We start from the raw sequence: 23,314 nt of genomic DNA on the forward strand, positions 1-23,314 counted from the left end.
CCTTTTTCTCTCTCACAAGGCTAAGTGACCTGATGGCAGAGGACAGGAAGGACCCATCTGCCCATCGTTAGCCAGTTTGCTTTTCATGAAGTTTCATCAATCTAATGAAAAGGTGCTGTGGAAACAAACCAGGACGGCTCAGCTTTCAGTGTTCCAGCACACTAGTTTCCATCCTGCAAGAAAGCAAGCCTCTTTTTTCTTCTCTCTTTTTTTTTTTTTTTTTTGATGGGGAAGAAAGAGAAACTATTTAGAGTGAATCCAGCTTTTCTTTTGATTGGTCCCTTGGTAGTCTGATTAATTTTGAGTGCAGTGGTCTATCCCATCCCTCCCAGAATATACACAGTACTCAAGAGCAGGGTTACTGTGCTGTATTTCCTGCTCTCCTCTGTTCTGTTATTGTTGCAGTTGTGCAGCAACATATGCTAAGGCCTTATTACAAGGGATTCCTATAAATGGCATAAAGGATTAATAATGTATTTATAACACAACTTTGTTTTAGTATAAAGTGATCTATAAATTCGTAATAAATGTTTTATAATGTTTTTGTAGCCTGTTATAAATGATAAATGGGAGACTATAGATGCCACATCAAATATTCATGCTGCATTGTGTGCATTATTATGCCGTTACTGTTCAGGAAACCATTAATAATAAAGTGAATGGAGATGTAAAAGTTGCTGACATGCCCAGCAAGCCATTTATAATGAAATGTATAATCCTTACCATAAAGTAAATACATTGGCCAGTGATTGTTGATGAAATGGAAACACACTGAATTATTTGTAAGGTATTTATATATTAATGTATATTATCCATATCATGTCATAGAAACACCATTAATATATTATATTATATGTATTATTAATTAGTTTTGCCTGATTTATAGGCAGCTCCTAACACGTTACCTCGTCTCTCCCGCAGCCACGTGCGAGTCTATCTGGTGAGTTGTTTTTTGGTTGTTTTGTGCTGCTGGTGATGGTATACGTTAACCACAATGGGGATGGCATACATTAACCATGATTTTGATGGCATATATTAACCGTGGCGGTGATGCCCTCTCCATCTGCAGCCACCTGGCCAGGCGTGCAGCTTTCCGTCTCCTCACCGAGCTGCCCCACTCCTCCACCGACACAGTTCAGTCACGGTGGGCTTTCCCCGCCCTTGTTGGGTTTCGGCTCTTTCTCTGGTGCTTTCGGCTGGAAGGGACGGACCCTTCAGGACCCCACTGCGTGCACTGAGCGGGGGGGACACCCACAGCTCCGCTTCATCCGTCCTCTTGCGCTCTGAACCACCCCAGGGCCGCTATCCCCGCGCGTCCACGCGGCGGCCGAGGCGGACCCGCCCGCTGAGGGACCGCCGCTTCCCGCCTCTTTCCCCGCCCCCTCCTCCCGCCCCGCGCCCGCGGCTCCCGCAGTCGGTACGGCTCCGGGCTGCGCCATGGCGGCCATCCAGAACCTGCAGCTGTGGTGCAAGCAGCAGTGCGAGGGCTACCGCGATGTCAGCATCACCAACATGACCACGTCGTTCCGCGACGGGCTGGCCTTCTGTGCCATCCTGCACCGCCACCGCCCCGACCTCATGTGAGTACCAAGCGGGGGCTGCGGGTCCGCCCATCTCAGAGCTCCGGGAGCACCAACGCTCAGATCCTGCAGGGAGAGCTGCGGCTCCGGGACGAACCCTTCCGTAGCGTCCTCTCTGTTCAGCCACCGCTTTGGGGGAACGTTTCCTCCTTTGCTCTCAGTGTCGGCCAAGCGGCGATCCGGGAGCCGGGCATCCCGCACGGTGCATCCTCCATCCCGCACAGGACGCGCACGGTGCCCACGCAGCGTTGCTGTCCACGAAATGCTTTCTCCGTCCGTGGTCGCTCCCAGTGAGATGGGGAGGACTGGGGTGCATGTTCTGTACTGTGTTTTGTGCTCTGTACTGGGGTTTTTCAGCTCTTTCTTGATTTCCACCTATCCCTTGGTCTCCCCGTGCAGCATGACACCTCTGTATGCATAGAGATCTTTTGCAGGTGTCCCACTGCTGGTGGAGGCCCAAGAAGGAGCTGTCATTTGGCTCTCACTACTCCTCTCTATAGCTTTGAAACTTGGAAGGGGCCGGAGCAGCCCTGATTGCAGCAGGCTGCAGGAACTTCTGGCACACCCACTCTGCCATTCCCTTGCTGCCCGTGCCTGGACTGTCACCATGGTGCTGCTGTGTGTGGCTTCCTGACACACTGTCATATCCACGTGACTCCAAATATTTCCCTTCCTTCCGTTCATTCACAGTCCCAAAGGTATGAAATATCAGCGCAGAAAGGTTGATGTGATGGGAGGTGCTCATGGAGGGCCTGGGGCCGCTTCCTGGCCACTTCTGCTGCCAGCCCATCTGGAGCATGGATGTGAGCAGGGCTCAGCAGCTCGGGAGCTGGGATCATCAAGCTGACCCCTTTAGCAGGTTGTTATAATCCTAGAACAGCGTGCTGAGGGTTGTGGGTAGATGTATCTTAAGTGCATGCTTCTGTTCTGGAGAGGGTAAGGATCCCTGCTGTGTCTGTGTTTCTGCTGAGCTCCTCTTATGCTGGAAATCCTGAAGGCTGTTGCAGAAACCCTTTTTGACTTGGACCAGCTCAGCAAGGCAGCCTGGAGGTTAAAGTAGAAGAAGCTTTTCGCTGTGACTTCCCTCCTCAGTGTCAGTGGTGCAATGTAGGAAGTCACCAGGTATGCCCTTGGCTGGACAAAGTCCTGCAGAAAGTAAATTATACTTTCAAGTAGTTGACATTTTGGGCCGTCACATGTACCGCCACTTTACAGCTTTCCTGTAAATCTATTAAAGCCTTTTTGGCTGGGTGTACGATAGCTGTGATTTTGCTTCCTGGGGGCTCAGTGTGGTTTAGCCTGAGCTCCTCCTCTTGCTCCTAGCGAAGCTGAGGGTTAAACACATCATACTGAAAAACAAAATCAGAATTGAGTAACTGGTGTTCGGAGAGCTGATGTGTTTGCTGTGGTCCTTGCGTATGAATTGCTTGCTGGACACAGTGCACTCACGGCAGAAATGTTTTGTAACAGTGTGTTTTCCATCTTGGTTTACATTCTTGGGCTGAGGAGCGCATGATATGGAGAGGTGATTTCTCCTTGAAAGAGCCTCAGAAATTCACAGGAAAACTTGAAGCAATTACAGTGTGATAAGAATCACGTGAGGGTTTCATGGGTCAGAGGGCATGTTGGTGCAGGGCTCTCCCCTGTTCTTGTTTTCTTGCCAGGAAACATACGGACAACGCGATAACTCCTCTCAGACTCGTCCAGTTCTGTATGTTATGAGTGAGCAGGGCAGGCTGTGTAAAATTAGAAACCCAGTTCACTTCCCACTCACCCGGGGATGCACAGGCAGACTGGGCTCTGGGGGAGTAGAGGCACACACTGAATTACCATGGAAATGTGTTTCATTCCAGCTGAAGTGGGCGTGGTACACAGCCATGGGTGCAAGGCTGTTTTCTGGGATGGTGCAGAGCACCAAAGTCCCTCTGGTCAGAGGATGTGCAGTCTCGCATCGTTGTGCCCTGCTCTGCAGCTGCTGGCTGTGATGGCACAGGCTGAGGCAGCTCCAGCTGGAGGTTTCTCTGCTCCCCATCCGATAAGTGAGTTAGAAGCAGTGGGGGATCCACCCACACTCCCTCTGTTATGGATGCCAGATGTTGAGTAAAGGTTTTGATTAAGCTCCTTCTCTTCATCCTGGAATCCAGCTCATTCCCAGCATGCTGGCAGTGTTCTGGGAGTGGGAGGCTTGTGAAATCCCCCTTGATAGCTGTGCTCTCGGGCATGCATGTTTGGTGGCCAGAACAGAGCAGCTGTGTGCACCCGTTCCTCCAGCAGCATTTTCTGGGTCACTGTCAGCTCAGCCGGGCAGGATGAGGCCGTGAGCTTCCATTATGGACAGGGAGTTGATAGCCTCTGGACTTTCCCTCAGTCTGCTCCAAGGTGAAGGTTCCAAGTGAGTTAGTGTTTGTAGCATCAGCACAGAGGAAGCACACGTGCTTGCACAGGATTGTGGCACGCCTTGTGAGCACTGGTCTGTGCAGATGGAGCAGTGGGTGATCACAGAGATTTTGGGGCACGGGAATTGCTTGGTCACTTTCTGCTAAGAGGTGGACTTTCTGGAGAGCTGAAAACTTAACTTCTATTCCTTTTGCTAGTGAACTCCACTCTGATTTGTTTCCAGCACTGGAAGCACTCTCCTGGGTCAGGTTTATGTTTCTCACCTCTTCCAATTAATTCAGTTGCCTGTGTTTCCTCAGTGGAGAACTCCCACTTCTCCATTTGTATTAGCTTTGCTTTCTTAGGATTACAACGGTCTGGAGAGGTGTGATATTCCAAGATAGGAGATGCACCAGCAAGATCAGCTTCCAGAATACTGTGTGCACACTGTTCACCCAAATAGCCAGGGAAGCAGAGAAGCTGCAAGGGCACAAAGTTCTTGAGATGACCGAGGGATCTGGTTGTTCGCACTCTCCTTGGGGAGCAGGAAGGGATTTCAAATATTCACTGTCAGAGATTCAGGTTTTTAGGTCCCTGTTCTCTTCCACCCCAGTGGGAGGTTGAGCAAGTGATCCTATAGCCGACAGCATTCAGCAAGATGTGAGAGCCACAGGCTGGCAATAAATAGGTCACTGTTATCACTGAGCTGGAATGGATCTCCTTCAGGGCTGTCCCACATCTGCATTGGATGTGCTGATGCAGAACAGAGCCAGGACCTGTTGTGGCATTGTATTTCCAGCCCCTAGCTGTGTGCACAGCTCCCAGTCCTGCTGTCCCCTCCTTCTTTGGTGCTGTGTTACAGATCTACATGGCTAAGCAAGCTGCAGTTCCTTGCTGTCTTGCAGGTGTTTTCCTGTGCTCAGGATGTTCGTGTTGCAGAGGTTTCATTGGCAGCAGAACTGGCAGTGAGGCAGAGAGCTCCAACACCTCCTTCAGCTGGTTATTAAAAAAAAAAAAAAGTTGATTTTCTTGCCTGACACAAAACAGAGTGATTATATCCATTGTTTCAATGAAACTTTTTGTCTCGTAGTTATTTTCATCCATTGTCCCAGGCAAGGGAAGTCTTGTGGTGAGATCACTGCTTGGAGAAAAGCCTCTGCAAGTCCCTTTGCTTTTGCACAGGAAAGAGTATATGATTTAAAGCAGGGATGTGCCTTGTATTTATGTGCTTCTTGGGGGAGTCCGACCTCTGAGTCTGCTCTGCTGCTTCCTGTTTGTTCTCTCCTTATCCAGCATAGCTGCCCCTGCTGTGGGAAACAGGGGAGATGTCCTGGGCTGTGCATGAGGTACCTTCTTTATAATGTAATGCTCCACTTTCTGTATGATGTAGATAAAGCACCTGGCTTGGTCCTTGCTGTTACAAGTCATGGAAGAAGTTCCCTGCTGTGCTGCAGATCGTGTGTTCGCATCATGAATAGACCACTGTGAGCTGGCCGTGCCCTGGCTTTAGCACTGCTACCTGCACACCTCTAGAGGTGAGGCCAGCAGGGCTGAAGCCGATCAGTTACAGAGGGACTACATGCCAATGTGCAAAGTTGGAGGTGTAGCACTTATTTGTCAGTGAGAGTTTCCTTGCTGATAAAAGCCTTGCATTCAGCTTTGTGCCAACAAGTACAAGGATTGTAAAGCAAAATTGAATTATTGGAAAGGAGTTGGCCTCGTGCATTGCCTGGGTGGGAAGAAGCAGTGTTGGACAGCAGGGCTGCCTTCCAGAAGTCAGTACTGTAGCCCCAGGTTAGCAGTCATGATCAGTTTAAAACAAGCTGATGGTGAATGTTTCTTAAGAAATTGATGCACACTGCTGTGGATGACAAAGCGTGCTGTGTGGGCTCTGCTTCCAAGGCACAGGCTGCCCCGAGCTCTCTGGTCTGTTCTTCCAGTCTCTGTTTTCGAGTCCCAGACATTGCCTGGTGGCACCTGCGTGGGAGCAGAGAGCACGTGTTGGGAAGAGAGCAAGTGGTGAAGAAGGGAAGAGGGAGATGTTCTGGGCCAACAGAGGGAAGGAGGATTGTTGACTTTGCTCGTAACTGCAGACAGTGATTATCTTTTCCTTTTTGGTTATTCACTGTGATTACAAATCAAAGATGATGGCTCCAGGGAAAGGAGAACTAGATTTTTAGAAGTAACTCTGGTGTTACCAGTTGTAGGACTGTGTTGTGGGTAAGGGTATTTCTAGTATGGACACTTGGTACCGGAGGAGGAAAGAGAATTTGAAACCAGAACTTGTGTATTGGTAGAACCAGCAGCATCTGAGATCAGAGGACTTGAGTGCATTGAAGGAGCATGAGCTGCATGCAGCATTGGAGGTACCCAGCCCTTCACCAGTGTGTGTGAGGTCAACCTGTGGGGAGACAAACTGGAGGAAGTTTGGCTGCGTCTGTTTGGAAAGTATTTCCAGGGAGAGAGTGTTGCAAGTCTGGCTGGCAGCCATAGGTTTATCCTCTTGGGATGGGAGAGAAGCAAGGCTTTCTGCAGGGGAAAAAAAATAAGAAAAAACAAATCAAAAGCATGAGTGAGAATTTGCTACTGGCTGTTTCAGCAACCCTCCTGAATCTGCATGAGGTGTTTGGCATTGGCATGTCCTGTCCACAGGAGGCTGAGAAAGTCAGCCCTGCAAGGGTAGCCGTGCCAAAAATGTGTTGTGCTGCCCTTGTGCCAGATGGCTGTGCCTGCTGGGTCTCCTGCCCACCCCTGTCCCAGGACGTGCAGCAGGTCTGTGGCTGTCTGCAGACTCAGATGAGGATCTGCCACACTGCTCCCTCTGCTCCATCTCTGGAAATGAAGAGTGGGAGGAGGTGCTCTGTTCCCCACATGAGTGGGGCTCGGAGAGATCTGGGAAGCTGGAAGTGAAGCAGCTTGCTCTATGTCACCAGCCTGAGATTCTTCTTTCTGTGTTTCAGAAACTTCAGTTCCCTCAGTAAAGAAAATGTGTACGAGAACAACAAGTTGGTAAGTGACTTTTAGTGCTTTACTTTTGGCAGAATGGCTCACATTTTCATACCCTAACCTGACCAGACCTCAGTAGTAGGAACAAAAGAAGGGGAGGTAGTTTGATAACTGAGGATGTCTGGAAATGACATTGACAAGAAGGAGCAGGCAGCTGGCCCCAGGCAGTGAGTTTGATTTCTCCCATTCCTCTACCTGGCTGGAGTTGGCTGCAGATGGTGGAGGTCAGAATGCAGATGTGGACCTGTTATGTACATGGGGAAGGATAGAGCAGGAAAGTTCAGAAGTCCTAACATCTCATCTTGCCTGTCTGTGTCACTCCAGGATGAGATTTCAGTTTCTCTTTTTCTCTTCACAAAGAAAGTTGGACAGGCCAACACACTCCTGCACTGAATTTAAGCATAGGCTTTGTGCTCCATAAAATGATTTTTTCTCTCTCTCTCCCTTGCAAGGACAGAAGCAGTGGATTAAAGTGCCTCTCTTCCCTTGGCATTGCTCCACACAGCTTCGTGGCTGCTTGGCCAGAGCTCGGGCAGTAAAGGAGCAGCTGCAGCTTCCCCTTGTCCTTACTGGAGCAATTACATCTTCTGACACAGTGAGCTGTCTGAGATGCTCTTTGATTCCAGGAGAGCTAAAAGCAGTGATCCTGTGTGCATTGTGCACCTCCATGCACTGCTTAGCCTCAGCTTTCTTTCAGCCCTGGTCAGGTTCTTAGTGCCTAGGTCAGACCCCCACGTCCCCAGGCTGGGTCTTGCAGTATGTCAGCTGTTGATCAGGCTCTGGGGCTCGGTCCTGCACGTTTCTCTCCTCTAAGTGAAGTTCAGACTGTTTTTGCCTTTAAGCTTTGGTATTTGGGAGGCATGAGGGCCTCTTTGTCCTGGACTGAGCCCTGAGTGCTGCTCCTTCCCCACGCCTGGCTGATGGTCTGTTCTGCTGGTGACTTTGTTTTTCTCTGGGAAATGAGCTGTACAACCGACCTCCACTGCTTTTCCTAATGAAAAGCTTCTTTGTGCCTCTCATAAAGAACAGTTGCTAAACTCTTAAGTCAGACTGTTTCTTTCCTTCTCCTTCCTCCATTCCTTGCTTTGTGGCCTTTATTTTACTTTCTCTCCCTTGTTCTGCTGGAGGGTGCCTTGTTTGTATTACCCTTTCAGTGCTGGGCTCCTGCTGGCCTGGCACCTGAGTGACATTTCCTTTCCATCTCCCCGTGGCACTGGGTTCCTGGGCTGCTCTCCTTAGGATGGGAGCAATCTGATTTCTCCCAGCACTTTTCCTCTGGTAATGCTCAGATCCTCCTTCATGCCACACTGTTCAGTATCTTCTTTTCAGGGGTCATATTACTCAATAATAAAGCATCTTGTCCAGGCTGCAACTTGTCCTGTGAGGTCATTTGCCAAGAAAGAATGTGTCACTCCTCAAGTGCCAAAAAAAAAAAAAAAGAAAGATTACTGTTGGTGGCTTTTTTCTCATATATAAATGTGAGAAAGGTTTCTAGAGACTAGGCATCCCGTTTCTTCAGTGCTTCCTTAGAGGCCATCCTGGTACAAGAGGTGGAGCAAAGCAACTGGGCTGCGCTGGGTGGCAGGCATGTTAGATCTCCAGGCAAGAGCAGTTCCCAGGAACTGGAAAACCCCACTGGTTAGAGCTATTGGGCAGCCAATGTGATAGGGAGTGTTCCAAAGAATGTATTCAGTACCAGCTTACAAGACAGGCAAGTGCCAGGCTGGGCTGGCAGCCGGGATGATGCAGCCGGAGGTGACTGGCTGAAAGCGTGCTTAATGTCAGCCTGGTTACATATTTTACTGGGATACCCAATGGAAAAAAATGTTGATTATCTTGCTAAATAATAGTGGCTGTTTGTTTCTTCTAAGCGGGAGTTGTTGGCATGTACACCGACTCTGCTGTGTGTCTGTGCCAGAGGTCAGATGCAAAAGGGTTTAATGTGCTCAAGTCTTTCTTTAACTGTTTCGCTGTGGGTTTCAGCAGTTGCCACCTTTGTGCCTCTGCTCCTGCAGGTGCTGTTTCCCTTTGCTCTGTTGGCATTTCAAAGAGAATGCTCCGAAGAGGAAGGGAAAGGATTTTTCTCTTATAAGTCAGGAAGGAAGAGGGCTGGAGAAGGTATCTTAACAAAAGCCCTACAAAGAATAAGGCAAAGGCATCATTGCTTTAGGGATGTTGCTTTGTGCGTGTGTGTCCTTCAGTAAAGGCTCTTGTTCAGTGGCAAAACAAAATAACTTTTCTGTCCTTTGTCTGATTTTGATCCTGAGGTTTCAAGCCACAGAGAAGAGTTATTTGCCCCCACTATGTCAGCATGGAAATGGTTAAGCTAGGAGGAAGCTAGGTAACAGAAGTCCTTTATTATCCTCTCTTCCCACTCTCTAGTCTGGGAGAGATGATTTTCTTCCCCCCCAAAAATAAAGATTTCCCTATTTTCAAATGGGGAAGAGCATGTACTAGCAGGAAGTGTTAATGTTTGCGCAGCACTCAGAGATAGAAAGCTGCCTGCAAACACCTACCAGTGCACCGTTAATTGGAGAGCACTCCAGGTTGTGCTGGAAGCCTGGCTGTGTGCCTGCCAGCCCGGACTGACACAGCCCCTTCTGCCAGGCCTCGCTCACTGCAGCTGTGCACATCCAGATAGAAGCAGGCTGGAGGAAGAGCAAGGGAAGCCCAGGTGAGTTCCTGTGCAGTGAGCTATGGCCAGCTTGCCAGGCCAGATTTTTGGCTCCCTGCCTGAATTTCTCAACGCGGTGGCTGGAAGCCACGACTCTGTTGGTTCCTGTAACGGCCGTACAATGTAGGAGTTAAACTGGTGCAGCTGTTCCCCAGAAGAGTTATTATTTGAATGAGGCTGTCTGCGATGCAGTTTTTCCCGATGCAGAGCTGCTCTGCTGCCTGGGCTGGACAAGACCCCCCCCACTTCTTTGCTTTCTTCCTTCCCTAGGCATTTCAAGTGGCATCAGAGCAGCTGGGGATCCCAGCCTTGCTGGATGCAGAGGATATGGTTGCTCTGAGGATACCAGACAGGCTGAGCATCATTACCTACGTTTCCCAGTATTACAACTACTTCCATGGACGTTCTCCTAGTAAGTACTATACACCATGTAAGGGTGGGCAGCATTGAGGCTTAATTTTGAGCTTTTCCTTGCCTCCTAACAAACTTAGTAAGGCAAAATAGACTGTTCAGAAGTATTTTGGTACCAGAACTGTTTCAGTGGGGGGATCTGATCTCTTCACTCATTGGAGTAGTGCAGTGATTTTGAAAGGGCCCAGAGCTGTGCTTCATCTTCAAAACTCATGCTTTAGAATTTAAAATATCTAAAATTTCTTACAATACAGACAGATAGGAGCACAGGAAGTTCAACTCCGTGATCTACCCCACAGCTTTCCTTCCTTGAGCAGCTCCATTACTGCTTTAGTCTTTGCCACACTGGAAAGAACATGGTGTCTAACAATGCTGAGCCTGTCTGTGTGACTGCCAACAAAACAGCATCCATGGTGGAGACTGTACAGCAGAGCAGACTGGTATAGGAGGCAGAAAAAAATGGTTCCCTGAACTGGCATAATTGCAGTCGCAATTCTTTCAAGCATAAAACAGGCCACAGAGCTGCCAAGGCATTGTATCCATGTACTGGAGAGTTTAACTGGGCTCACAGGAGTGCTATTATAGACTTGGTTTATGTTTGGCTTTAAGCATGAGCTTAATATATGGACATGAATGACTTAACTGGTTAAGGTGAATCTAGATGGAGAAGTGAAATACTAAAAACATCCTACAACTTAGAAAGAAAGCATAATTAACTCTTGAGAGCTGTCTTCTCTATGTAAGCTCTTCTCCCTCTATGTTTTCATACATTTAAGCAGGCTTTCTCTTTTCCTCCACAACCTCTTCCCTTCCCCCCTTCGTTTTTTATTTCATGTTTTGAAATCATGCTGAAACAAATTCCATCGTGTTTGTGCCAAGTTGTGGGAAACTAGGTCAGTTTGGGGTCTTTACTCCCTCCCTCCCAGCATCTTGCCTACCACGTCGTCAAGCACAGCACATTTTTATACTCTCTAGTGTCTCACAAAATGCTCTGGTTGCATTCCTGTTGCTGGGGTGAATGTGTTTGTCTGAAAATGAGCCCAGCCAGGAATGTGCCCTCTGACACTTAAGTGGACTCCTAATACTATACTTCGGATGGGTTCAGTGAGGACCATGAAATAAGCAGGATGCAGGCCTGGAAGGGTGAGCAGCCAGTATTTTATTGAGGTCAGATGTTTACAGAAGAGAAGAGCTGAAGCCACTCGTCTTTGTGCCAGGCTTTGGGAGCTCAATATGTGTGGAACAAGCGGGCAGTGAGAGCACAAGCTAAGTCTAACATGTTTGCTGGGTCTGGTGTTGGCAGTCCAACTGGACTGTATGGTAGAGGCGCCCTGGATGTTGATTTGAATATCTGAGAGAAGTCAGCTGGGAAGTGGGCTCCTGTCTGCTCCCTACGACTTGCCCAGGCTCCCCTTGTGTTCACTGGGAAGGGTATAATCTCTTTTCAGATGGGTGGTCATTTAGTTGGTTGCTCTTAAAGCAGAACTTTGGCTCAGTTAACTGCTGAGTTCCCACAAGGAATGCAGAGACTTTCAGAATAGGAAGTGGCACAAAAATAACATTTCTGAGACAAACGGGGAGTTTCATCTGTCAGAGTTGTGCATAAGACCTTATTTCCCTGGGAAGTCTACCTTCCTTTCCCAGGGCATGTGGCATTTATGCTGGGCTGAATACTGAAGTGTACTGGTGATTCTCAGCTTGTTGTGAATGTAGAGGGATTGTCTTTAATCTGCAGTGAAGAGAGGATTGGGCATTTGCAGGCTTTTTGTGGCAAGACATGTTGGTTTCTGCATCAGCATGTCCATGGCACATCCAAGTCTCTGTTGTTGCAGCATTAGTCATATTTAGAGGTCACTTCTACATTTGACACGTCTGTCTGTTCAGTGAGTGCCCCAGCTGGGACGTGGGCTGGACACCCACAGCAGTGATGGTTGAGGATGTGTGGGAAGTCTGGAGTGCAGCAACTTGACTGAAATAAACCCTTTGTACTTCGGTTCTTTAGCTGTGATGTGTAACAGCAGGGCCCGCTTTGGTGATGATTAAATGCAACCAAACTGTGAGCCAGCTACAAACACAGGAACAAACAGGTCTTGTTCACACTGTCAAAGGACAATGTTTTATATTTTCTGTGGGAGTTTCTCTCAGAAGAAAAAAAAAAAGTAGCAGTTTAATCTGCCAGATTATTCCTGCATATGTTGATAGAGTGCACTTTTTGCCTTTTGTCTCCTGTTCCACTGCAGAACTGCTCATGAAGAAAGCCTGTGTTTCCTTGTATGGCATTTGCAGGTTAACCATCAGGCACCTCCCTCTGGCTCTTCTTCTGTTGTAAATAACTCCTAAGTCCATAGGCTTTCTTTCTGTTCCTTTAAAATCTTCCCTTTTTCCTCTCTTCCAGTTGGAGGCATGGCTGGAATCAAGCGTTCTTCCTCTGAACTTCAGGAGCAGCCTGCTGGGAAGAAAGCTGTTCCAGAGCCCACTAAGCCAGTGTCTCCAAAACTGCCTCGTGCACACCCACCAGCCAAAGCAAAGCCAAAAGAAGCCTCCCCAGTCACCACAGTAAGAAATAGATCTTGAGTTGTTTTTTCTATCTTCTATCTGTTCGATGAGCAAGGGAGTATTTTGCTATTTCAAGGCAGCTAGTTGTCAGTACTCAGTCTCTAAAGTTTCTGCCCGTTTTGGTGGATTTAATCCAGCGGTCTGATTACTGCACATATTCAGATGAGAGTCATTAGGAAGACATCAGCCAGCTGTGATTCATCTAGTGGTGAATTGGACATGGTTGTCTTAGGACATGGCTGTGTTCTTCCTAGCCAGTGGATCTTGGAGATGGGGATTTCTAACGTAAGTTGTTTGTGATTTTGGTTGGTTGTTGTGTTTTTTTCTAGAAAACATTGATTAATTTCTTAGAAACAATTTGAAAGCAAAATAGAGGTGAAATCAGAGTGGAAGAAAGGAAGCTACTCTCTCATTAAAGACATTTTCCAGTCATTTAAATCCAGAGACCTTTGACCTTCAGTTTCCTGCATGCAAACAAAACACTCTGGTTCCACATTGTATAAAATAGGGGTTAGCCAGAGCAAGGACTTTGCTTGTATCCCTTCTCCATCCAAGGAGCTGACTGTGGTCAAAAACTTGACTATCTGGGAGATTCTCAGTGGCACGTGAGTGCTGCCTGCTCATGGCTGCTTCTTCCCTCAGAAGGGCGTCCTGACTGAGAGTGGGAATATCCGTAGCAGCTGCTGTGGTATCTGTGGGAACCACGTGCACCTGGTGCAGCGTCACTTGGTTGATGGGAAGCTCTACCACAGGAATTGCTTCAGGTATGGCTCTTCAAGGTGGGGACACAGGCCTGTGGGTTTCTGTGGGGCAGACCTGCTCCTTTGGAACTGGAGGGAGAGATGTGAGGCATTCAAAGTGCCAGAAGACATTTGTGTCAGAGTGGAGGCGGCCTGGGCCTTCTCTTGACATGTGCATAGGAGGACTCTGCACAGTTTGATTTTCAGCCACACCTTTCCTACTTGAGGCCATTTTAATTGGCAGCTACTGTTTTAGTACCTTGCAAACATGCAGGGGCCTGGTTGCTGCCAGTGTGGTAACTTTGCCCTTTCTGTGCTGGCAGTGAAATTGTGCCAGCACTCTCAGCTGTATCACTGACCTTCTCATCCTCTGGAGGATGTGTTCTGAGACTTTCTTACCCACAGGTGCAGGGAGTGTTGGAATGTGCTTCTCCCTGGAAGCTACAAAGCTGGGCCTGAGCCCGGTACATTCATCTGTACCAGCCACCAGCAGCCAGACAATGTCCAAATCTCTGGGCTCTGCAGCACCAAGAACAAACCTGAGAGCACCCCAGCCCCTACTACTGCCAGGGCATTCCAGAAAGCAGCAGAACCCAAGAAACAGGAGCAGGTGTTGAAGAAACCGAGCCAGGAAGGCCTTTCTAATTCAACCAAGCCATCTGTTTCATCTTCTGGAAGCTCTGGCTTCAGAAGTCTAAATACTCCGTGGTCTTCTTCAGCTGTAAATAAATCAGATGACTGCAAAGGTACCCCGTTGGGAAATAAAGCAGATCATCATGAAGGTACCACATCAGGTCCTCTTTGGACAACCTCCAAAACAAAAACACAGCAGGCCCGTGAAAATTTTTTTCAGTCATTAGAGTCCTCCAGCAATAAAACCTCTGATGCTAAAAAACACAGCCCTTCTCACAGCTCTGATAAAATTTCCTCTGGCAAAACTGTTACTGAGGTCACTCTAGTGAAGACTGAGAAGGCTCAGGCACGTAACCATATTATACGGGCTTTGGCTGGGTCAAACACCTCTCCGAGCAGGCCAGGAGGACTCAGTTCCACTGGCTCTTCAGCATCTAGTAGGTAAGTACTATTTCCATTTCCTTCTTTATTCCCAAGACAATCTTGGGATAACTTGGGAAAGCCTCTGCATATTTATTCCTTTTCCCTGACTGCTTTTTTGGATAGAATTTAAAGACAAATAGAATGACTCATCTGAGTCTTTGGAAATGGCATTCAGTAACAAAGACCTATCCTTTCAAATAGAACAGGCTTTCAAAATTCATTAGATCATTCTTTTTTTTTTTCTTCGCAGTAGCAACTTTTCTCCTTCCAGTTCTCAATGGCAGAGACCAGCTCTGAAAGCACAGACCAGTAAAACAGACTGTGCAGCACCAAAACAGGAGAAGATCACAGAACCTCTGTCCAAGAGTCAGACTGCTATCAAACCTGTTGAATCTGTGCACAAGCCAGAGTCAAAAGGCTTCAAAGGTGAGAAGGACTGATCTGCATACAGCTCTGCCTGGGCACAGCATACTAAATTTATGCCTTTCTCTCAGACCTATGCAGTGAATGTGTCAGTTGTTCCTCTGCTTCCTTGCTGTACCACCATGTAAGGGTTTAATATGTTCTGGGGATCGACACGCTTCTATTTGTCCCTGTGCAATTGCTCCCTCTTGCATGGCAATTTTTTCTCTTCTGATGAACTGAAGATATTTGAAGTTGTATTAGATGTCATCAGGTGTTGAGATCACGGTGAATTTCCAAGGCTTACATAGGCTTTCCAGATGGAAGACTTTGTCACAACTTCAGGATAATTTTGTGGCTGCAGCTGGGGCTTTCCAAGCCTTCTTGTCTGTTTTGAGCTGATCTTCTGCCATGGTGACTGAGCAGTAGGCCAAGGGATGATGTTTTGAGAGCACTTAAAGTCTCAGCCACTTCCTTATAACCTGTTTCTTTGATGGGGAGCAGTGCTAAATGCAGTATCTGTGTGGAGTTCCATGTGACTCTGTGTAGTTGATTTTTTTTTTGTCTTCCTGCTCTTCCCCCATCTTTTGTTCTCTAAAATCGGAGCCAATTTGGTTGTATTGCTGTCAAAATGTCTTCGTTTCCTCTGTAACTGTGTTTCTGTAGCTGCATAGGTTCTAGAGCATTTGAGTTGAAAAGAGTAAAATGGCACCAAGGTTATTTACTACCTATTGTACGTTAATCTGTCCACGTTAAACTTCTTGAATTGGTGCTAGTTTGCTGCAGTGACCATGTAGCATCTGCCTGTGTCCGTAGCTTATGTCTTCCTCCTGAGATCCTCCTCAAATGAAGATTTGGCTTGTATCTTTCTACTGATTCTGATATTATCTTGCAATGTCTCTTTATTTAGGAACCATTAATGTTGGTGATGACAAGTCTGAGAGCCCGGCAGACTGGAGATCTCGGTTGAAGCCTGTGGCCAACAAGTGAGTGTCTTTGAGCCTGTGAATCTCCATGAGAAATGTAGGGGGACATCCATGTCTGCAGCTGTGTTTGCTGCTGAAGATCTGTGTGCATATAGGAGGGAAAAGTTCTTGTGTTTTAATGCTTCCATTTTCAACTATTTGAATGAAAAGTCAGACTTTCATTTCTTTGAAGGGAGAGCACATTTCAAGTTTCTGGACTCTGGTTAGAAGGGTGTGAGCATCCTGGCTGGAGATCCCAGCCCAGGATATCCAGAGATCTTATTATGAACCAGTCTGCTAGAGGCATGGTTTCCTACTTTTGTCTTTCTTCTTTGCAGAGACCAAGCTGGCTCTAAGAAGCCTATTGATAACTCCCAGATGGGAACAGGGAGCCCAGCACAGAAGGAGAAAAAGCCAAGTCCATTAGTTGTTCCATCGGCAAAGCAGGAGTCTGGTATGAAGGATACAAGCTTTGCCTTCATTTTGCTGGTCAGGCAGGGGACAAGCATTAGTGCTGCAATGCACAGAGGGGGTGAGGAATATGGTGGTCAAGACAGTGCCTTGAGACTCTGGGATTCTTGCTCTCTGCACCTGCTTTGGCTCTGCTTTTATTTGTAGAGCTGTCCTTACCCAAGGAGAGGGTTCTTTTCTTCACAGTGTGCTCCTCTTCTGCAAGACAGCTAGCAAGATTTCACTTATTCTGCCTTGCATAAATATATAACGGTGAGAAATCTTGTTGATATTTCCTCACCTTTCATTCTTCTCCCCTGCCTTTGTCTCACACTGTGGTCTTCTGATTTGTGATTTCTCCATTTTCTTCAGACTTGTGTCCCTCAGTGCTCAGTGTTATCAAGAGAGGAGGGGTAGGACTAGAAATGAGGTCAGCTAGTGGCAAATGTCAGGGACTGTGGGCGATGACAGGGATTTTTGTGAGGTGAGTGTTGAAGTTTCTTGCACAAGACCTGTCTGTGCTTCTTAATTCAGCTTCCTCTGGTGGAGTCATTAAGAAGAAGTTGTTCCCCAGTCCAGATCTTATCAGGAGCTGTCAGAATTCAGAGCAAGGCTGGAACGATCATGGCGTTTCTGGCAAGAAGGAAGAAAAGGGCAACCACCAATTGAACCAAAACACATGTAAGATCTCTTCTACCTACTTAAAACCATTTTCTGCTCTGCACTGCCAGGGGTCAACCTCAGTGGTCGGTGTGGGAAGCATGTTTTCTGTGAGTTTTCTGTGTCCAAGCCTGTAACTGTTGTCGTGGGAAAAGAAATTGTGTCATTAGTTTTTTATTAACCAGGAACCAGCCAGGCCAAGGAATTCAGTGGGAAGGGAAGAAATTAAAATAAGGACTTTTCAGGGTCACTGCCCTGTCATTCTGCAGGCTCAAAGCTATGAAGAGGACCGTCTCCTGATTTGAGGAACTGGGATCTTGTTGATATCTCCGTTCCTCTCCACATGAGTGTCTTTGGAAAAGGGAAGGGATGAAGAGAACTGTCAGCATGAGACTCCAGCTGGCAGGATCCACTGTGGCAGCAGCCAGGGCTGCTGCTTCTTGGACATTCAGAGATGTCTCAACCAGTTCTGACCAGTTTGTCTCTACCCTTAATCCAGTTCCTTTCTCTTGTTTTAACTCAGTGTTACTGTATACCTTTACTCCGTAGTCCTTGCAGCTTTCCTTCTTTCATGTCTCACCATAATGCCAGTGGAATCTCATGGAACTAACGTTCTTTGTGATATTTGCTGCTGTTCTGTGTGCTCAGCTTGTTTTTTCTCCCTTCTTTACCCCATCTGTCTCTGTCTTACCTATTTGGACCAGAAGATCCTCAGAGCAGGGCTCAGCTCTGACTGATCTTTGTCTTGGAGCAAGCAGGGTGGTTCCACATGACTTGATGGTCCCACATGTTAGTATTTGTTAGCTGGTTAGCTCTGTATTTGTCCTTCACTTGTGACATCTGAGATGCACTGAAACTCCTCTTGTGTTGACTATTGTAGAAGTTCAGCACGCCTCCACTGCCACAAGGCTCAGCAGTACGTTTTCCCAGGAAGTGAGCGGTTAAGACAATGGAAGCTGTTTTAAACCACTTTCTAGAGCTTAGTGATTGCTCTTGTGAGTGTCTTTCCTGGCAGTTTTCCTTCAGTTTTCATGTGTGCAAGTCTGCTATCTGAAAGGCTGCTCCATTGCTGCTGTCCCTTGGCAGCCTGTGGATTAAGAGTAGGGTTGTTGCTACTCTGTTTAGATCTCTCCCTCAGCAGAGAGCCTCCATGAGTAATCAGTGAGTGTTCCTACCCTTAATCTGTGTGCTACACAGGACAGTAGATGTTGAACATTTCTGTAGATAATGATTTTTTTTTTGCATATGTAGTTTTCTACTTAAAAAGAGTTTTCCTTGCCTTCTATTGTATTTCCAGTTTGCAAACAGCCAGGCCATCCTGTGTCTGTGGAAACAGAACTTGAGGTTACCAGGGGATATCAGACTTGGAGTTGGTCAGCAATGTCATTTTACAAGCAATTTCCTTCCTGTCACTAGGTTTTCTTACGATCAGCAATGCAGCTTTCTATTTGCTTGGAGGTGCTGCAGAGGTCATCAGAAGGAGTCTGGAGATGGAGGTCTCTCTTCAAGGAACCTTTAAGAGAAGTGTGAATCAGAGATAGCATATGAGGCAACAAACCACCTACACCCAGAGGGAAAAGTAACCTGATGGAGGCCACAGCATAGTGATGACACAGCAGTTCAGTACCCAGCATCTTTTCCTTCTTTTGCAGTCTTCTAGAAAGCCTGCTAGAGCAAGGACTGGTCAGTCTGGGAGATGTCCTTGAGCTCTTCCACGAGTTTCTCATCAGCAACAGTCAGCATGGTAGAGAGGGGCTCTCAGGAGGCTCCCTGGCCTTTCTGTCCTGTGTTTCTCCTTGTGTGTGCTGCACCTCTGCTGCCTTTTCACAGCCCTGCTCTTTTAATGCTGCAGTTTTCCTTCCTATCACATCATCCACGTGTGCCTCTATTCTCTCTCTGTGGTAATTATGCAGCTCAACCCCTTGAGTATCCAAATACCTCACACTCTCCTGTAGTTATCCTCTCAGCACAGGTGGGCAGAGGAAGCTGAGGCACAGTGGAACAAACACACATTGCTTAAGGACTGATTTTAATAGGTGTCCAGGGTTTAAATAATGCTGTGTAGCTGGACCAGAGGGACTTCTCACCTAGGAAGTGTTTTGTGGAAGGAATTGAACCTTAGTTTCCTGATGCCTAGGCTAAGTTCCCCTAGACCATCTTTGTTTCATCAGTATTTACTGATGCTTATTTGTACAAGAGCACTAGAGGGGCATTTTGAAATACAACTTGTTGTTTCTATATAACAATAACCCTATACATCTTTTCTGTTCTTTCAAGGCTTAATAAGGGATGTGTTTTGCCTATGCCCTGAGGAGGCAAGCAGTGCCCTGGGATCATGGAGTGTGTGTGTCCAGCAGCAAGGAGTAAATCAGGCTGTGATGTTTCCTGAGGATACATCTCTCACCTTAGTCAGGGTTTGCCAAACCAGGTGTATTGTCAGTGCCCTCTGTTGGGTGGAAGGGACCTGTTGTGCTCTCAAGTGTGGTATAGATATTGTCTTTCAGCACAAAATTATTTAATGTGGGGTTTACTTTCTTTTTGTTTTTCTTCTAGTTAAATCCTCCATTCCAAAAAGCATCCAGGGCATTGAAGCAGTGTCACCAACCAAGGTATGGCTGGAAACCAGGTGTAATGGACACAGACTAGTGTTGCTGGTTATCCTGCTCATGCATTTGCCAAGATACAGGTTGTCTTCTTTTGGAGGTTTTTTTGAATTCCCAGGGCAAGACTGTGTGGCTCTGGGGCAGAGGTGAGAAAGAAATCTCCCATGCAAGGGGACAGTAGAGGCTGAAGCAAGACAGAGCCATAAGTAATAAAATTCTGGTGGATGCAACAAAGAAGGGGGGAATGCCTATGTATTCACAAACATGGGTAGATATCATCCAGTGAATGCAGCATACCTCTGTTATGTTTCAGTGGCCACCAGTGTTGTAAACAGCCAACTCTGCATCTCTGCTTACTTGGCCCTTCCAGGACATGGCTCTTCAGTTTTGCTCCTTCTGTTGTTTCCCATTTCTCTTGAGGCTGTGCCTTCAGGGGGCAGTTGGAGGGCACTAAGGTGTATTCATTCCTACATTTGTCTTCCTAGCTCCACCCAGACTACCTCCCTGAGGAGGAAATCCAGAAGAAGGTACGGGACATTGAGAAGCAGCTGGATGTGCTGGAACTGAAAGGAGTGGATCTGGAGAAGCAGCTGCGTGACTGTGAAGGAGGTAAAAGAAATGAGAGGGCATGCTCTGTTGCAGTGGGAAGGTGTGAGGCTCAAGAAAGATAAAGCCTTGGGAATTTTGAATCTATTCAGGGCTCTTTCCTAGCCTGTTGTTTGAGCTCGTGTGTATTTGGCTGAGGAACAGGGAGTGTGGGGAGTGGAAGACTGCTATTGATCTGGTTTTTGAATAACTAGCCAGACTGACTGTCATGGTTGGCTCCAGTTCTGTGTGGATTTAGAATGGCAGAGCTGAGCCAACCTCATGGAAAATGAACTGGGTGCCCTGGGGCAGAGTATCTGTGAGCAACTTCCTTCTGCAGGACTCTGTCTGCTTCCTCTCCCTTGTATCTCAGAGTACCAAAGATGAGTTGTTTTCGCTGGATTGTGCCTATGGCTCATACAGGTTATTCTGGGCTCTCCTTCAAGTGATTGTGTGTTTGAGCCAGAAGGAACTGAACTGATGCAACTTTTGGAATTATTTCACTCACAGATGAGTCCGAGGATGCCCTCATGGTGGATTGGTTCAAACTGATCCATGAGAAACAGCTGCTGCTGAGACAGGAGTCAGAGCTGATGTACAAGTAAGTAGAACCAAAAATTCACCTGTCTCTCTGCACTCTTCACCTGTGAGCAGTAAGCAGTGAAGGAGAGGAAATGTGGCAGCACAGAAAATTATGTGCTAGCTGGTGGGATGAGGAGGGCTGGAGAACTGCCAGCATCCTGAGGATATATTAGCTGATGGACTTTTGAGTTCTGGGTGGATAGACAAGCCCTCAGGGTCTGAGATGAGCTTGTGGCAAGAGAAACCTTACAGATGTGATGGAGGCAAATTTCTCCCAGTCCATCAACTCCTGCCCAAGGTGGTGAACCATGCAGGAATGAAGTTTTATCATGACATGGGAAGAATCCAGCCCTGGATTGTGGAGGGCCGTAACTCATCACTTCTGTGGACTCTTCCAGGATGAAACAGCAGAATCTGGAGGAGCAGCAATGGAACATTGAGTTGGAGCTGAGACGTCTCGTGGACAAGCCAGGTGAGAGTCCTGTTCTGTGGCTGTGCAGAGTGCTGCACTGTGTGCACCTAGCCCTAGGACAGCCTTGATGGAGCAGGGAGGAGGCAGAGCCACGTGGGGAAGGTACTGACCTGTAGCTGTGAGATGGACTTCTCTTGTGCAGAGGAACTGAAGACACGCAGAGAGAAGGAGCGTGAGAAGGAGCTGCTGGATTCATACCTGAACACAGTCAATGATAGGAATAATATTGTGGAGTGCCTGGATGAGGACAGAATCAGGTGAGAGCCCTTGGGTGGCAGGGGATGAGCCAACACAAGGAGTGGCCTGTATTGTACGTGCTCCACTGCCCAGACTGCAGGGGTGGATGAATGGCTGTAATCCATACTTCTGCTCCATCAGAGGTGGGTGGTGACCTGTCACCAACCATCCTGTCTTAAATGCTGCTGCCATTGCTTCCTTGGCAGCTGTTAGAAAGTGAGATCAAGTCTGCAGTCACATTCAGTGCTCTCTCCAGCAAACAGTGCTCTGAGGACAAGGGCCATGAAAATGTGTAAGGCAGAGAGAAAAGAAGGAGAAGCTAAAGATGGGGAGGTGGAGGCAGCATGGGAACCCCAGGAGGACTCTGGAAGCATGTAGCTCCGTGTGCGTTTATCTGCTGAAGCAAAGGAACAGCTGTAAGCACTGTGCTTAGAGCTGGATCTTCTCCAAGTTCAAAGGAAGGCTGCTGTGTCAGGCAGTTGGATGTGTGCCTCCTGTTGCTGACAGCAGCTTCCATTTCTTGCCTTCAGGCAGCAGCTCTGCCTCAAGGGTTCCAGTAATGCCCTGGCTTTTGGCTCTGGCCTTGCCCAGGCCCTAGGAGGAAGCAGAGTTTGTGACTGCAGTGTGAGCACCTCTGCAGCACCGTAGGCTACTGGTGTCCCAACCTCTATTCATCTCCTGGGGTGTGGTGTACTGCCTTACAACACAGTATGCTCAGATGACTCATAGACCAGCTATGAGGGAGGGCCTGGCTGCTGTAGCAATGGGCCTCTGTGATCTGGAAATCCCCACACTCTCTGCTTTAAAGTAATTTGCTTATGTCTAGGAATATAACTTTATTTTTTTTTCCCTGCCTGCAGGGAGTTGGTTGCTTCTGGCTGTGGGAATGACAGTAGCTGTGATTCTGCATGTTTTGCAGTGTCTACCACCTTGTCATGAAACGGAGTAGTTTGCTAATGCCATGCTTTTCCTTTACAGAGAGCAGGAGGAGGACCAGATGCTGGCAGACATGATCCGGAAGTTGGGTAAGGACCCCTTCTGCTCTTTAGGAGCAGCACTGGGTAGCACCAGGGCTGTGGGTTTCAATGTTCTCTGCATCTGCTCCTTCTCCTGTAGATGGATCTCTCGAGGGCCAGGAGCAAGAGAAGAAGAAAAACAAGTTCCGCTTGTCCAAAATATGGAAGCAGAAAAATAAGAGTTAAACTCAGGAGTGATGTTACTCTGCACACCGGTGTGGAGTGGACTGTCAAACGGATCTTCTTTTCTTGCTGTTGCTTTCCTGGACTTGTGCAGGGTGGTGATGAGGCTTCTTTCCTCTCTGACATGGAGATGGAACAGACAGTGTGAGTTCTCTCTCACTGGTGTGGGGTGCACCTTTCCCAGAAGATTTTCCTTCTTTGAATCTAGCTCAGAGCTGGCTTCAGCCTTGCTGGCAGCTCAGGAGGACGAAGCTCAGTTTGCACATCCACTGTTTAGGTTGTTACAGACCTGAGTCAGGGAGCATGGCACTGTGTGTCACCCCATAGTGCCCTTCTCGCATCAGCCAGGGCTATGCCAAGGGTACTCTGCTGGTTTCCAGAATGCCAGTTCTTTCTCCCTCCCTGCATCTCCTTTGGCAGAAAGAGAGATACTGTGGGTCGCGAGAGATCAATGGCCTTCCCCTTATTACACCAGTGCAATCTGGAGCTTCAGCCCCCACAGCCAGGGGAAGCAGACACCAGAATTACCTGTGGCTTGGGATGTGGATGTCCTAGACCCAGAGATATTTCAGCAATAGTGCTGTTTCCAGACCTCCTTGTGGGAGCTGCTGTAGGCTGGTTTCTCAGAGCCATGAAGGGCTGCCTACTGCTTCGTTCCCTCTATGGGGGAGATTTTTTAACTCCTTGTTTCTCTCACTGCACACAGAAGCATGGTTGGTTTTCACTGTTTGTGGCCCACCATGCTGAAGACAAGCAGAAG

General features: G+C 47.7%; 1 protein-coding gene across 2 annotated transcripts; it reads left to right on the forward strand.

The window, feature by feature from the left end:
• The first annotated feature begins 1,426 nt into the window (after positions 1-1,426).
• MICALL2 (MICAL like 2) lies at positions 1,427-22,679 on the forward strand. 2 transcript variants are annotated; one of them, XM_065732901.1, is made up of 17 exons: positions 1,427-1,580; positions 6,917-6,965; positions 9,907-10,048; positions 12,443-12,603; positions 13,249-13,367; positions 13,749-14,417; positions 14,650-14,825; positions 15,712-15,787; positions 16,105-16,220; positions 16,751-16,897; positions 19,430-19,485; positions 19,965-20,088; positions 20,575-20,665; positions 21,045-21,118; positions 21,261-21,375; positions 22,334-22,380; positions 22,472-22,679. In XM_065732901.1, exons 1-17 carry the CDS (start codon positions 1,438-1,440, stop codon positions 22,555-22,557), a joined length of 2,391 nt encoding a protein of 796 aa, XP_065588973.1. In that variant the 5' UTR covers positions 1,427-1,437; the 3' UTR covers positions 22,558-22,679. The 2 variants fall into 2 exon arrangements, with proteins under 2 accessions (XP_065588973.1, XP_065588974.1); XM_065732902.1 differs by lacking the exon at positions 16,751-16,897.
• Positions 22,680-23,314: the final 635 nt, after the last annotated feature.

Source organism: Cyrtonyx montezumae, unplaced genomic scaffold (assembly GCF_038088225.1).
Source record: "Cyrtonyx montezumae isolate F1298 unplaced genomic scaffold, pur_monq_1.0 scaffold_16, whole genome shotgun sequence".
Lineage (NCBI taxonomy): Eukaryota > Metazoa > Chordata > Aves > Galliformes > Odontophoridae > Cyrtonyx > Cyrtonyx montezumae.

Coding starts and splice junctions, on each gene's coding strand:
- MICALL2 (XM_065732901.1), top strand. CDS start 1,438: ATGGCGGCCATCCAGAACCTGCAGCTGTGGTGCAAGCAGCAGTGCGAG. Junction 13,368..13,748: donor TACCACAGGAATTGCTTCAG/GTATGGCTCTTC, acceptor TCTTACCCACAG/GTGCAGGGAGTGTTGGAATG. Junction 16,221..16,750: donor ATCGGCAAAGCAGGAGTCTG/GTATGAAGGATA, acceptor TTCTTAATTCAG/CTTCCTCTGGTGGAGTCATT.